General features: G+C 34.1%; 1 protein-coding gene across 3 annotated transcripts in view; it reads left to right on the forward strand.

The window, feature by feature from the left end:
* The window catches only part of LOC106460540 (forkhead box protein P1-like), a 147591-nt gene that overhangs the window by 103106 nt on the left and 27881 nt on the right, over window positions 1–16604 (forward strand). For all 3 annotated transcript variants that reach the window (XM_022387282.1, XM_013920257.2, XM_022387281.1), the window contains exons 3-6: window positions 5288–5503; window positions 13235–13505; window positions 14172–14544; window positions 15473–15647. In XM_022387282.1, the coding sequence (XP_022242990.1) occupies window positions 5288–5503; window positions 13235–13505; window positions 14172–14544; window positions 15473–15647 (1035 nt within the window). The remainder of the gene's footprint in view (window positions 1–5287; window positions 5504–13234; window positions 13506–14171; window positions 14545–15472; window positions 15648–16604) is intronic.

Here is a 16604-nt window from a genome sequence, read left to right on the forward strand (position 1 = left end):
AGAAATGTTATATTTAAAGAAGTATTGTTACGATAGAGATACTAATTTGGTCGGAAATGTTTTGCGGGTCTCTGCTAGTTAAATATAATAATTTTAGTTTAATATTTAGTTCATACATATCCAAATGTCTTATACGTAATTATCTAGTATAGATTAACCTTTTTATAGTCTAAATTTCGAGTTTAAACTTAGAAAACCATCACAGTATATTTCAAATGCACTCTTTTACTAGTTTCACATAGTATATTTCAAATAAATTTGTACTAGTGTCTCACAGTTTATTTTAAATACACTGATACTAATGTATCAGTATCTTTCAAATGCACTCTGTCACTAGTGTCATAAGCATAACTGTAACGGAAAATCTGTTGTAGCGTATGTTTTTCTACAGTCCTTTAACTGAGTTAATCACCAAAGTGGTTTTAAGTATAGAATGTTTTAGTCAATCCTTTAATGACCCCAATATCAAAATTGTATGTATAGACTGGATAAGCAGCTCTTTGCAGTTGGCCACACTGCAGGTGGAGGTTTTTCTCTGTTGAAGCTAATGATGTAAGACTGGAACTAATGACAAATGGTGCATGGTAGCTGTTTCTTATGGACGTAAAGACGAAGACTGATGAAGAACCCCTACATTGTATCTGCCTGATTTTCTTTTCCAGAATGTGTCTCTAACGTTGTGCTGAACTTTCTTGTTGTTTTTTTTTCTGTACGTTTAATTGCATGCTAGCAACAAAGACAAATCACAAATCGTGAACGAGGAAAATCAGAATGGCTTATTTTTTTGATTAATTAATGGTTGCTGTTGCCCCCTTTCGGCATTTTCTTCGCCTTTTCAGGCTAATTGATGATCACTCTAGCACGTTTTTGCACTCATCTCTTGCGAAGTATTCTCAATTAAGTTTTTGCTTTTTTCGTTTTTGCTTTTTAGTTTCCATTGGTTTAAGACTGAGATTTTCAGATTTTTCAAGTTTTTAAGTGTGTATTTACCGTGACAGAACATGAATGCTTAAAAAATGTTGAAGTTTTTAAATTTATTTCTGGTTCCTAAGCTATTATAGACTTTTTTTCCAATGATTTTCTTTTGATGCTTTCATTAGAATCCTCGTGTTGACTTTGCAGACTCTCTAGTATTATTTTTTAAAAGACATGATTTCAGTTTCATAGAAACCATTGTTTAATCTAGACAAATAAAAACGTAATCTTTTAAAAGTCTGGATCAATAATTCGTTAATACTTCTTTCTGACTGTTTAGCTGACCATTTGAAGATTGCATTTTTTACACACAACCTACATCGTATTAAAGATAGGTTTCATGCAAGTTTCTGGACTTTTCTACTACCTGTTACAATAAGGCTTGAAGTTGTTCATATAAGACAGTTTCTCTGTGAGTTTAATAAGTGTACGTAGTTCAACAGATATTATGATTATATTCTAATATGAAGAATCTCTTGAAGTAACTTTCAAAAATAAATATTTGAAGCTGTGTTTATATGTATTAATTCAGCCAATACAAATTTGTCATATTAGAGCAACGTATGATATTTAACCTTGTTTTTTAGTATTCTTTAAAATTATCCCCTGTTCCTTTAAAGTGCATTGTTGATTTTATACTTATATTTCGTGAATTGCCCCCAACAAAATGTCGTGAAAGACAAAACCTTCTGCTTCTTAACTTTTAAGCTTGCGTGGTTCACCATTACGAACGACACAATAAACAGATCGGAAGCCAGTTCGTTTAAGTCCATCTTTTACAAACGCGGCATCTCAAGCTCACGTGCAGGCGTCCTCTTGGTAATCGTACCATAAACACTCGTGACAGCGGGTGATGTATTGCATGCGACCGAACTTACACACCTTGACCACAGCCCAGGAAATTGATTTGTTTGCTTGGTCTGCCCTTTTAGTATAGCATGTTGATCGGTAGTCGGAGCCTGTCGTTAAAGCTTGTACTGGGCTATAGTTTCTGATGAAGACAAATAATCTCAGAGTTGTCAGTTTTCATTTGATCCCGTTACATATAAATAACTAAAAGCGTGTACTCGTACATAATGTACATATATGTATTTATAAAACATGATTTCATGTCCTTTATTAACCTCGTCATTTCCTAACATTCACCAGTGCTTAAAACAGTTATGAATTTATTGTTATTAAGGTTTTTGTTTATATTAAATATTGTTTGTTAGGATGGCTGTACGTAATTATTCGTTAGTATTATTTCAATTAATTTATCTATTTTATTTGATGAAATGATTGTATATTGTATATTTACTCGGTAATATGCTTTTCATCATTAGCTTGAGTTAAACTGGGCGATGTTATGCCGTGTTACGTACCTTTGGTAGGCTTTTTATTTCTGCCTTATGTTTGAGTAGATGTTGTTATGTTGTGTGATTGGATTATGTTATGCTGTATATACCCGTTGAGTCGTTCATGTGCTTGCTGTTATTAGCTTACGTTTGGTTGGATGACGTTTTGCCGTGTACATACTCATTTATGTGCTTTCTATTGTTGGATTATATGTGATTGGACGATGTCATGTTGTGTACATACCTGTTGGTATGTTTTCCATTATTAACTTTTTTGTAACACTGTAGTGTACAATTTATTGTTTTTTATTATTGAGTTGTCTGATTATATAGTGATATAATGTTTACATAGCGAATAGGACAATCTACATCGTCAGTTTTTTGTTGGTTATCCGATATTGAGTTGTCAAATATTGTAAGTATATACACAGAGTTTTTAGATCTGAACTTAAACAAGATACATTCACTTTGAAGTTTGTTGCACGTTTATTTATATATTATTGTGACAAAGCCCAAATTATTAGAAGCTTGCTATGAGGAAACGTGATGTAGTAGAAGCGTGTGACAGGCGTAGTGAGCTAACCTAGTTTCAAAAGAATATCATCATCATCTTCATTTAGCTTTACAAAAGCAAATGCACGTTAACATTTCTCATGAGGAAATAATTTTCGGGAAAATGATCTAATCTTTTAACTAAATGTGCTATCCAACAAGCGTTTTTAGAATATCGCAATTCTCAATCCGGATATTTTTTGTTTTGTTTTTAAGATAGATAATTGTATTGGTGAAGGGCAAGCATAAGAAACGATTTTGTTGCAGAAACAAAATATGAATTTTTTATTTCATTATTTTGTGCAGAAATAAACATATAAGGTCATTCAACATATAAATGTATGTGTAAAAATCATTACTTTGGTGGTAACAACGGAATATTTTTCTCTGGAAAAAAAATGCCCCCCAGTGGCACAGCGGTATGTCTGCGGAATTACAACGCTAGAAACTGGGTTTCGATACCCGTGGTGGGCAGAGCACAGATAACCCTTGTGTAGCTTTGTGTTTAATTAAAAAACAAATCTCTGGAAAAAAAAGGATGTTTTTATGTATCGAAGTAATTCACATCGGATGATTTCTATTGTCCATAAATCAGTTCTTTAAAATGCTTTAGTCTTGAAAATTAACAAAAATGTTGTTTCAATGTTATTTAATGAAAATAAAGTAATTATAATAAATAATATATCAAAATACTTTAAATAAATAACTTATTTGGAATTGAATGTGTCTCATATATTTCTTGACGATATCTTTGTCTCAACTGAGTTGAGTTCAGGGATCATCACCAGCTATAATCCCTACCTCAGAATCTCTTGCCCAAGAAATTGGTTTATTGTTTATGTTGATCCAGCAATGTTACTTGATTTGTTCTTCTAAAAACAGATTTTGCCAACGAAGTTAATCTTTTCAACCTAAGCCTGTCACAGATATATATTTGCTGACAGAAGAACCGCCTTGGATAAGAGTTAGCATGAAAGGGCGTCTATCAGAACAAATTAAAAATAAAATGGAAGACAGTCTTTTCCTTTCTCTGAGCGTCGATGAGTAATAATCCTTTATAAAAGTATGGCTACTCTGGAAATCCGGTTGATGTCAATTTAATGGAAGGCGATTGTTTTTTATAATCCTACAGGGTATTTAGGTCGTCATTTCCAACCACTTTAGATTATTTTAATCGTTGTGCTGCGCTGCTGTGAAAGCTAGCTCGTACACCTCAAACAGAATCTTTCGTTTCATAGAACTAATAAAACCCCTGCATGAACTTTTAATCTGTTTAAATCTTTAACAGATGCAGCAGTCTGATCAACTCCGTTGTTTACTTGTACATTCTATACACCACCTGCACTCCTGACGCAATTGTTGGCATGACAACGAATGTTTGTCCCGTTAGAACAAGGTGAGGGTGAGGGGGTTAAATAAAACCACGCATGTATAGCAAGTCCAGGAAGCTTAATCAGACCGTGAACTTCAAGGGCTGTAGATAACACACATAGAAAGTTTTCTCTATATCAGTGTCGTGAATATTATTAACCTGGTATTTAATGGGTTTGTAGTGGCGCTACCACAACCAAGCATATAATGGATACTATATGTCAAACTGGTGTATATAACCATTCTTTCTGTCTGTTCATAAGAATTTCTAGTTATTCGTCATTACCTTCTTCTTTCCCACTTTACAACACTTCCTAGAAATGTATTCTTATTTACATAATTGAATCCAGAGATTTTATTGCCTTCCTTTCTGTGCGAGCACCATCATCTGTTTGTCCGTTGCTAACAATATACCGTACAGATTTATTTTCTAAATGATAGGCATTTCTAGTGATTGTTGAAGGTGTCCTCTCTTGATTACTGCAGTATTTTTTTGTGCAAAAGTAGAACATTCCAGAATTCGTTAAAGAAAACATTATTTTGCTATAAACCACATAAACACGCCATTTCCTTACGTATTGTTTTTATGCCACAAATTTGAATTCTAGTTCGAAAATTAGGTTAACCATTGTAATCCGATATATATTGTGTGTATATTATGACAGATGAAACACACGTGCTGGTAAGACCAGGAACCGAAGTTTTTTGAACCGATCAACTAGGTTTGATTTTGGTCAAATATCTTGTATTTGTTATTTTATGTTAGGGGAAGATTTCGAATTTTTCCAAAATATTTTCTTTCTTCTATTTACTTTTGGAATAAAGATCAATTTGAACATTTTGTTGGAGTTAGAATTTGTTTAATGATGATAAACAAAATTACAAAATGTTTGGAATCTTGGTTTTATTTAGATTAATTTCGTGAAAAATTAGATGTTTGTAACACAACATTTCACGACTTCGAAATTGTTTCTCTGTGACAAGCATAATAAAAGATTCGAGAGAAAAAAAAGTTGCGTTCTAACATGGTTGTTTTTTTTTGTTTTTCTCAGACATCGAAAGATCATCTCTTTAGAAAAACTCGTATATCCCCAGAAAAAGAACTGGACGGTGAGAAAGACGCATCAACGACTATTTCACCTTTGTTAATGATGAACTCGCAGTTCCTGGCTCACCACCAAATGCAGCAACTACTTCAGCAACAGGTGCTGTCTCCCACCCAACTCCAACAACTTTTACAACAGCAACAGTCGCTTTTTATGCAACAGGTAGGGAGAATGATTGTTTCTCTGTTATCGTGTTTATTAAAGTATATAATTAAATAAGCAAACTGCTAGTACAAACAGTCTAAAAAACTGTTAATTTTGAAAACGTCTATGATATGTTGTGTAATGTCACTGTAACTAATCCTTTAGAGACAAACTGCTTTTGAAATATAACAGATTGATAAAGCTTTACGTTAGGAAAGATGTTTATTTTATTAACGGCGTTAATTTTATATATGATTTAAAATATTACTTTCCAGTATTTTTCTGTAATAATTCATTAATTATCTGCTTGTTTTATTCTGAATAGCACGAATTTTTTGTATCTTTTCAAGGCAAGAATGTGGAAACTCTCACCAATTTAAAAACTTGCAGTTTTAAAAAAGAATTATCTTACAGGTTGGCCAATAGATCATGTATTGAAGATATGTTTATTTCTGGCACCATTCTCTATCTAGATAATACATTATAAACACAAACGTTAATTAAATTGGAATAGGCCAGTTTAAGGAGAGTTATTTCGAAGTTGAAAATGTTGTTGCAACTGCATCTTTACTCATTAAGAAAACCAACATTGTACATTTGTGATACAGCAGAGTCGTATTTTTAATGTGTCACTTGTATATATTTCTAATAACCTCTTCTCTACTCTGTTATTACAATACAATATGCGATTATTACACTAGTTTACAGGTCTCCTCCAGTCGGTTTCTGAGGTCTAACACGTACTGTGTGTGTTCCTCACTTCTGACTTTTCTTCTCCTGTCCACAGCTCTTTCAATATCTGTATCGGACCCTCTAAGGTTCTTCCGTACAGCAACACAAAGGTGAAACTCATGAACTTGCTTGTGGGACTTCTCAGTAAGCAAATAATACTGCCTGCAGGTACCTGTACCAGTCATGTGGTCTCTCTTGGCACATATTCTTTAGCATACTCTTTAAGACTATGTTGACTCTCATACAAAATCCATTATATCTGGGGATGTACGGGATGGTAAAAGAGTTGCCTAGTGCTGATGAATATGGACACTTCTTGCCTCAGTTCTGAATCAAACTGGACCCCTCTGTCGCCTACTCTGCAAAACACTTCCAGGAGGGTTTCTGCTACTCTCTCTGTCTCTATCTTCATCAGTGCTATGGCTTCTGGACAATGTGGCCCATTGTCGATAACTGTCAGCATGTACCAGTTGTCTTTCTCAGACACAGGTGCTAGTGGTCCAATCAAATGCACAGCTACTCTGCTGAACGGCTCTTCTATGAGAGGAATTTCACCCAGTGGCACCTTTGCTGCCTTCCCTTAAGTATTGTGCATTGACAGATGTCACTTAACCTTCAGAATCTTATCCCATCTCCAATGACCCCAGCAAATGGAAGTTGCTGGTAATTCTCTCTACCATCTTCTTTGCTTCTAGGTGTCCTCCCACAATGGACTCGTGAGCCAGCTTCATCACTTGAGTCCGGTATTCTGCTGGTACTATGAACTGTTTAATTTTCCCAGTAGAACTGCATTGATGGATCTGGTACAGCACTCCCTTGTAGTTCTTTCCCTTTTGTATTGTGCTCCACTTTCTTCTGGGAATTTTCTCAAAGTTTCTCAATGAAGGGTCTTTCTTCTGTACTTCCTTCAGTTCCTGTAGACCTATATACTTGCTGTTAAACATTTTCACTGTCCCATCAATCAGCACACACAGATGTACCTTGCTCGTCTTCTGGTCATCGGATACTAAACTGGTTGGTTCTCACTGCTGCACCCAATGTCTCATAGGACCTTTACTTTCTTGTCTCCAACAAAGTCTTCACCTACTGGCATGTTGTGATTTGTTGGCACCTCTCGATGTTTGTCACATGTTCCAATCACCATTTGCACTGTTGGCCCATTTGCTAACTTGAGCTGACTATCAGTCATGCATTGTTTAATCACGGAGATAGCACTTCCTTCTTGTTGTGATTCTGACATGTTTTCTTTATTCTGTTTCTTCTGGCAGCAGCATTCATGGTAATAGTCGCTCTTTTCCTGTTTCTTGCCAGCACTATCTCTGTATGTAGCTCCAGCTGCTATATGTTGAAATTTCTGCTGTTGCTCGTTGGTGACGGACTTGCACTCATTCGCAATCTGCCCCATTTTATAATAAGTATAGCATCTCTTCTCCCTTTTGGTCAAGGTCTTATCACCTTTGGTGATAACATGTTTCTGGTCAGCCACCACTAGTTTTGACTTTAACTGGTTATTGTTGGACTTGGCAGTCATACTTCCTGCTTAGACTTCCAGATACTATTCAGCCAGGTTGATCATCTCATCCACGTATTTTAGTACTATCTCCTTTAGGAACAGTGAAATGTCAGTTGAGGCCTTTTCCTCTGATAAGTGGGCTAAGACAGACTGCCCAGTCACATTTGTCCCAGTTTTGGCTTTGGGTGAATATTTCTTATCTCTCCATCAAATATTCCACGTCATCTTTCTGTTAATCAAATTTAGGCAGCTTGGGTCGACTGGCCCTGACTTCATTGTCATTCTTGGGTTATTCGTTATTTTGTTGGGTGAGCTTCGCAATCTCAATTTGTGTTTTTATTCTCTCCATTTCCAGTCTCTTCTTTCTCTCACTTTCTTCTTTCTCTTTTTTGTATTCTTATCCTCTTTCCATGTTGACACTTTTCTGTCTCTTGTTGTTGTTTTTGTTTAACAAACTCTCATAGATTGCTATCTTTGAGCCCAAGTCACTCACCCCCTCTCTATCCACTTATCTAAGTCAGTCGACATGGTTATATAGCGCGGTTATAATCTCTACAATATTTTGGCCATCACTACAGCTGTGCCTATATAGTTCTATTTGCTCTGTCATTCACGTCTTTTTCTACCGCCATTTTCCATTTTATAATCCTGGTTCGCTCACCAAATGTCAGTATTTTACTTATGGTCATGGGCAAGATTCTCTACAGCATGTGTCTGTGACTTGTTGACAGTAATTTGAACAATAAACAGGCATAATACATTCCATTTGTTTTAAAATAATATATTCAAAACAAGTTTAACATATATACAAATATTCGTTTAACAGTTAATCACCACAGTGGTATCCAGAGCTTTACGTAATTCTCTTTTTTTCGTCAAAAGTCCACACAATCTGGTTCAGTTACTTTAGAACCCAATTAACAAGACGAATTATTCTTCTCTACTCTGTTATTGCAATACAGTCTGCGATTATTACACTTTAAAAGTCGCCGCTATACATTCTTTATAGTTAAATTTACAAATACTGTCTATATGTATTTGACGAAATCTCTCACTAACCTTATCTTACTTATACTTTCACTAACTTACTTACTTGCAGTAATTTGGTCGCATATATATACATATATATATATTGCCCAACTGAGGTCTAGAACTTTCTACAAATTACGAGACGAGACGTTATGATGTAACAATACTCACTTAAAGCAACGAGAAAAATTCAGAAGGTTCGAGTAACATGACGGCAATTCACAACAGTCGAACTACACAACAAATGATTTATAAAAAAGTACATAAGAAAACTTGCCATAACTATCGATTCTATATATAATTTACTTTAACGCTTGCACAATATCAGCTAGATAATACCCTCATATTTAACTTATAATGAACAGTCTTATATATATCTAACACTTTGAAATTATTATTTTTCCTGTTTGGAGTCTAACTACATAAGCTTTCAGAGATACGTGTTACCGTGCTAAATTACTCCAAAACTTCAACCCGTTTCTGTACTGCTGATGATTTTGTTTTTGCTTTTTCACGTGAGATCAGATAGTGTTTAATGAAGTACGGTGTTCACAAAGTACCTGTATCTGATGCGCCCCTGCCGTACCCATGGCCGGACCTCGAAACAATCACTATTTTCGTCATACTTAATTTCTGCTGATAAAAGCTTGCGATCAGATTCGCAAACTTCGGTCTAACTTTATATTTAATTGTGGTATCCGTAGCCTGGTAGTTAGTGTGCAAGCAGCAGATCTAAAGTTCAAGGCTGGTGCCGCGATGTGTCTGAAAATGGTCTACACTTTCAGATATGGGTGTGATAAAAGTGACAGTCAACCCGTTATTTGGTTCAGAATCAGGCAAAGCCTTTATGGCGAATGGGGCTACTGACTGGCTGCCTTCCAATTTTTCAGTAGTTCACAATTAAGGACGTCTATATGCGAACCCTAGCAGATCTCTGACTTGACCGTTTAGCTCGTGTGTGTGTGCATAAAGTGCCGCTCACGTTCAACGTGTCAATAACAATCTCATCGAATCAGCTTAGTACAGAAACCGTTAACTATCATAGGCTTAACGGAATTTTCTATAATCGGTGATGCAACTTGTTTTGGTTTTATCAAATCTTACGCTTATGAATTTCACATTAATTACTTATCCAAACACTTTTTCAAACAGTTCGTTGCGTAGGATTCCTAGAGTCTTGAAAATATTCCTCTTCTGAAATTGAATAATCTTTATCTTAAATATACAAAGTAATATTTAATGGCAAAATCATCATTTCATTCCATGCTTCGGGGCTTTTAATTTAAACTCTTTGATACATTTTTAACCATGCTTCACTAATAATAACTTTTCTCTCCACTTGTATCATTATTAGTTCTGGGGCTATGTTGTTTCACACGTATTATGTCACAATTCTTTTACTTCTTCATGTGCGACACATTCCTCAGAACTTTCTTTTAATCCTCTACACGACCTTGTCTCTTAGATCTTTTTGTGGCTTATTTGAATCAGTTTCTTGTCCAGAATATACTCCTTGCTTAAACTAAATGTCTTATCTATTTCGAAATTGTCAACGGAGACAAACATTGAACATTCTTTCCAAGAACAAAATAATTTTCGCTTAAATAGCATGATAATTGTGTTTTGAATATAATGAAAACAACAATAAAACAAAGAAGAATTCAATAACACTGAAGCTTCATTTATCTTTTATAGCTTTAGTAGGTTATTTCATAGGAAGCGGTAATAAATGTGGCATTCAAAATGTTTGTTGAATGAGAAATCAAGTTTGCTGATGACAAATTATACCGTTTGACATGTGCATCTTGAGAAGCATAGATTAGCAATCTGATAAACATCTTTGAAATGTTGTTTTCATCCATACTTTACCGGGATTATAGCTGGTGATGATCCCTGAACTCAACTCAGTTGAGACTAAGATATCGTCAACAAATATATGAGACACATTCAATTCCAAATAAGTTATTTATTTAAAGTATTTTGATATATTATTTATTATAATTGCTTTATTTTCCTTAAATAACATTGAGACAACATTTTTGTTAATTTTTAAGACTAAAGCATTTTATAAAACTGATTTATGGACAATAGAAATCATCCGATGTGAATTACTTCGATACATAAAAACATCATATTTTTTCCAGAGAAAAAGTATATATATAGAATATTCCGAAGCCCTTGTAAAGTTATTAAAGATACTTCTTATCAATTTATTGGAGAATATTTAACGGGCGTTTTCTGCAGTGCTTTTGATTTACTATTATATGCATCTGGTGGAGGTGTTTTCGTCTTATGTCGATAAATCTAATTATATTACCTATGGAAACAGATAAACTGTTATTTTGTAGCAAATGAAAATAATTGTGGACCAATCGCAGTGTTCTATTTGTTTTGTTTTTGAGCTTGTCTTCAATTCATACGTTAGATAATTTATGAAATATAGCTAAAAGAGTTCAAACCTTTAATTATTAATTTTCACTAGAAATTTACTAAATAGATGGTTATCAGTTAGTTTTTGTTTGTTTGTTTTTGAATTTCGCGCAAAGCTACACGAGGGCAATCTGCGCTAGCCGTTCCTAATTTAGCGGTGTAAGACTAGAGGGAAGGCAGCTAGTCATCACCACCCACCGCCAACTCTTTGGCTATTCTTTTACCAATGAATAATGGGATTGGTCGTCACATTATAACGCCCCACGGCTGAAAGGGCGAGCATGTTTGGTGTGACCACCTGACCATGCCAGGTATCAGTTAGCTATAATTATGAGTTGTCTATTCATTATCAGGGTCCACCGATAGGTCAGCATTAAGTTCACATGATTACAACGCTAAGATCCGGGGCTCGATTCCCCGCGGACAACAGAGCGCAGATAAACCATTGTGTATTTTTGCTATAAAAATAAACCAATAACATCATATATTCATTAGTACCCATACTTACGAAAAGCTATCGTATTACTGTATTATACTGACGGCAAATCTAATAAACAGTAAATTAAACCCCTAAACACTAACGAGTTAACACTGAAGTCAACCCTATTCGTTTGTTAAGAAAACTAGACGATTCACTGGTCCCTATTCATGTTTAGATTGACTGGTTAACTTTTGTCTGAACTGCACTGTTAATTTTAAAGATTTGATCGTTGAGTATTTTGACAAGCGTAGAAATTGCTAATGTTTTTTTAATTATTTTAAATTGTGAAGCTTTCCGTTGCCCTTTGTGCAGTCGCTCAAATTCGAAGTAGAATTACAATTTATTTAGAGCTTTAAGACGCTTCTCGGAAGCAAACTCAATAAACCAGTAAGCAGTGGAACAAGTCAGCAGACCTAGTTATGTTTCTGTTCACAAAGTCTCCTGTGTTTTTGTTTTTGTAACATAAAATATTATATATAAAATATTCATTAGAAATGTCAACCTGACATATTTTTATTTCAGCCACTAGAAAGTGTTTAGTTAGTTTTTTATTCATTACTCCCTGGTGGAATCAAGTGTTGAATGATTTTCTTTCTTTGGAATGTTGTAAGTGATTAAAATTTAAAGCAATATATGTAATCCACTATCGAAACAATTAGATGTTGTTTGTGTATGGTACATCGCCGTATATTTGTAACAACTAAGTTGTAGTAAATTGTAACACGTACCCATTGAAAGGGATAATAAGACACATTGTTGTCGTCAAAATACAATTTTTTTATGTTACTAATTTGGTTAATACCATGAGATAAAACCTAAGTTAAAAGCTAAAAAACAATACAAATTTTTCTGCCGTTTCCAGTCCTTTACCGGTTTAACAAAAGAATAAAAAAAGTTCCTCCTGGTTGGCAGATTTCTCATTAATTTTCTTTTGAAGCCGATAAGTGATTAGGATTCTCTTGTGTTTCTGTCACTCGTAGTCTGTACATATTGTACCCTCAGATGAAAAGAAACTCGGTAGACTAATTGCTAATTAACCCGTTAGCACACAGTGCACTGATTGCTTTTATCAGATTACACAGATTCTCAGTATTTCCGACAGTAGGATTGATGTATTATATATTATTACAGAAATGCAGAGACATCTAGTGACCACTTATTTGGATAGAATGCTAGAATATTTCAATACAGCTTCACGTTGCAATTGAAATGTGTTAAACTAGAATGAATGATAGAATATCATGCAGGTGTAGTAATTAAAATGTATTTGTTTTTAACTAGTTTGATAAAAGAGTTAGCACACAGGATCACACACAAAAGGTGCAATGAATTTAAAAAAATTATCTAATGTTCGAGGACTTTCGAATAGTTGAGTATTCTTCTTCAGGGAAAGTGTTTATATTTATAGCTAGGATATTTTATTCTGGATGTTCAAAATTTATCGAAACAACGCTATTATTGTACAAATACAGTTCAAAAACTTATTAGAATTGCAATTTCTTTGGAACAGTTAAATATGATTTTTTTTAATATCATGCCAAAAATTTGTTTCATTATTTCACAGCAACAGCAGCAGCAACAACAACAACAAGTTGAACAATTGGAGTCATTTATTCCACAACTCCATGAACAGTTACAGTTAAACATGATGCAACAAAGCCAGATTTTAAACAACTTAAACAGTGTAGCCTCAGGAGACAAGGCCAAAAGTAGTAGACAACAGCTTCAGATACAGCTTCAGCAACTGGCCTTACAGCAGCACCAACTAATGCAGCAGCTACAGCTATCACATCGCTATAGTATACTAGGGCTGCCTCCTTTCTTACTTTCACAGGGTAAGTAAAAGGCTTCCCAAAAGTGTTCTGTTTCTAGAGCAAATAAAACCAAAATTAAGAATAGTAAATATTTTTATTTCTTATTTTTGAAGTTCATATGTCATGCTGTGTTGTAGTCTACAGAGTGCATAATTATTCTTGTGAGTTATGGAATGCGCAAGTTTTACTGAAGTAACGACAGTACAAATTGCAACGTTGAGTGTTCCTTATGCGATGTCATTTTAGTGTCTACTGATTGACAGACAGAAAACACTACTGTATAGTGGTGCAACTGGTTAAAACAGGTGATCCCTACAGGCAACCTTTGGATTCTTTTGGGGAACTAAACTGGACACATCAGAAAAATTAATTATCATTTGTTTTGTTTATGCTGAATATTGGGATTTTGCATTCTTAAGATAGCTATTTGTTGAAAAGTGTTTTATTTGTGACAACATTGTCACAAAATCTTTTCTTATTATTATCTGTTAATATAACCAAGAGTTGTATATTGTTAAGCAAACATTAAAATCTTATTTTATTGAATCTGATATATATTTAAAATAGTTGCAAATAGTATTTGTGTTTTGGAACATTTATATATAATTTTTTAATGAGTAATGGCTTCTACCATGTTATATTTAATCTGTGGTTTTTAATATGTTTTTGAACGATATCCATTTTCAGGAATTTCATCTAGTGACTTCCAGAACTTGTGGAAAGATGAGGCATTGAGTGTGGAAGAGAGATCATTAAAGTCAGGATTGAATGGAATGATCCATAACACTTCTACTACAGTGTCTAACTGTCAGAGTTCAGTGTTATCAATTCTATCACCAGATCACCTGCTGAATGGGCAACAGCAAAAGGAGGGATTTAGGTTACCAAATTCTGTGCCATCATCCAAAAGTGGATTTACAAGACAACAAAATTCAAGCTGTTCAATAAAGGAAGATATTAGCTGGTCTGTTGCAAATCAACTTCATCCACTGTTTGGTCATGGTGTTTGTAAATGGCCCGGATGTGAAACAGTATGTGAAGACCAACAATCATTCATCCTGTAAGTATTGACTTGTAATATAAATTTGAGGAAACTTAGCAGCTCTGAATATTTTAATCAATGAAAAAAACATTTTGCCTACAAAGGCCTGTAGTAACTCAAAATGAAGTGATTAATTATATGCTTTAGCCCTCACTGCTATTTAAAAACTACCTATATATTAGCAATGATGACAGTTTATCCTCAGTTTTTCAAACAGATAGAAAAAACACATGTTACACAATAGTATTTTTTATTATTTGCAGGGCATATAGCTATAATTATACTACATATGCTAGTTTCATGTTGTGTTATCTGTGAAACGTTTTTTATACATATTTGTGGCATTGCTTACCTGAAGATTACTGTTTATTTATATCTCAATGAAAGACATTTTATTTCAATACGTACAAATCTCATAAATATGATTTATGTAAATATGCATTAAAACATAAGAACAAGCAGTGTTCATCACCCATATCATGAGCCTGCATTAGCAACTGATGTATGTCTCATGACATGGGTAACAAATATTCCTTTCTCCTCCATGTAAATATACATGTCCTACATCAGTATATGATGTTTTTTCAGTAAGCTTATTAAAATTATTTTCTTGTGCTCTAATTAATAATTCTGGACCACAGATGGATTGTTTAGAGAAATCATGCTTTTTGGAAATATTATAAAAAGAATGATATGATTTTCACAAATAAGTTACTTGGTAATCAAACATTACAAAGTCAGATGCAGTAAATTTCAAAATGTGGTAATTGTACAGGAAAAAGCCAAAAAAGAGATTCGTGTTCCTATATGAAAAGATTGAAAGTACATTAGGGGTTATTTTGAAAGAATATCCATCAGTTATAACAATGGAGATGGCATCACCTGATCCAGTTTTGGTAATAATTGCACTAAAAGAAATAAAAGTATTCATCTCTATTAAACACAGACATTTAAACAAGGAGCACCACTTGGATGACCGGAGCACTGCTCAGGCTAGAGTACAGATGCAAGTAGTTTCCCAACTTGAGATTCAACTGACAAAGGAGAAGGACAGACTTGAAGCCATGATGAAACATCTTCACATGAAAAGTCCAAATTCATCTTCTGATTCTTCAAAACAAGTAAGTAACCAATTTACTTTTCAAAAAAGTGCCATGTAATAATACACCAACCTGTTTTAGATTCTCAGCAATTCTGAAACAATATATTATTCTGTAACAGCTTATAGAAGTCTCATATACTAAATCAATTTAAGACAATGGTTAGAAAATTCTCTTATGGTAAATCTCCTGTAACAATTAATATTTAATACAGTCCTTAATAATACATCAATTTCTATAACTGTTAGAATAGTTTTATTTAATATAACAAACTTGTCAGCTTTTGGAAGAGTAGAGTACGTTGCCAATCTGCATTAACTTGGAGAAAAGTTTTCTGTGACTTATGAATACTTATCAGGATCGAGATGACCCATATCTAACAAATCACTCTGTATAAGTTTCCAGTAAAGCCCCATGTAATAAATCATTTTTATAGGTTTTTCCATCAGATTTCCATGTAACAAATCAATCTATAGCATGGGACTGGGCATGGCCTGGTGGTTAGTGTGTCAGGTTGCAGATCTAAGGAAGGGCACAAGGTTTGAGAGGTGATGCTGCTGAACATACTTTAGTGCAATATAAATGTGACAGTCAATCCCATTATTTAGGTAAAAGAAGTATAAACGCAAATAATGTTGACTGACTGGCTTTTGTCTGGTTAATATTTCAAAATTATGAACCTGTTCGTTTGTTAATTTCCCATAAACTTTCTTTCCGAGAAACTTCAGTGATACAAGCCCTTTCTTAATTAAAACTAGTTTATTCTTTCTCGTTACAAACTTTGTAATACAATTAATTTCCACAGTCACTTTAAACTTAACTACTTTTCTAAACACACGCTATAATTCACAAGGATTCACGCACTTTACTTGTGGTCACTACAGCTCGCTTGACTCAATCTGTATTTATATCTGTCTATCTGCTATTATATATCTGCTTTATTTGCTGGGCTTATATACTAAAATAGAGGGCGCCTAG

This window comes from Limulus polyphemus, unplaced genomic scaffold, assembly GCF_000517525.1.
Source record: "Limulus polyphemus unplaced genomic scaffold, Limulus_polyphemus-2.1.2 Scaffold791, whole genome shotgun sequence".
Lineage (NCBI taxonomy): Eukaryota > Metazoa > Arthropoda > Merostomata > Xiphosura > Limulidae > Limulus > Limulus polyphemus.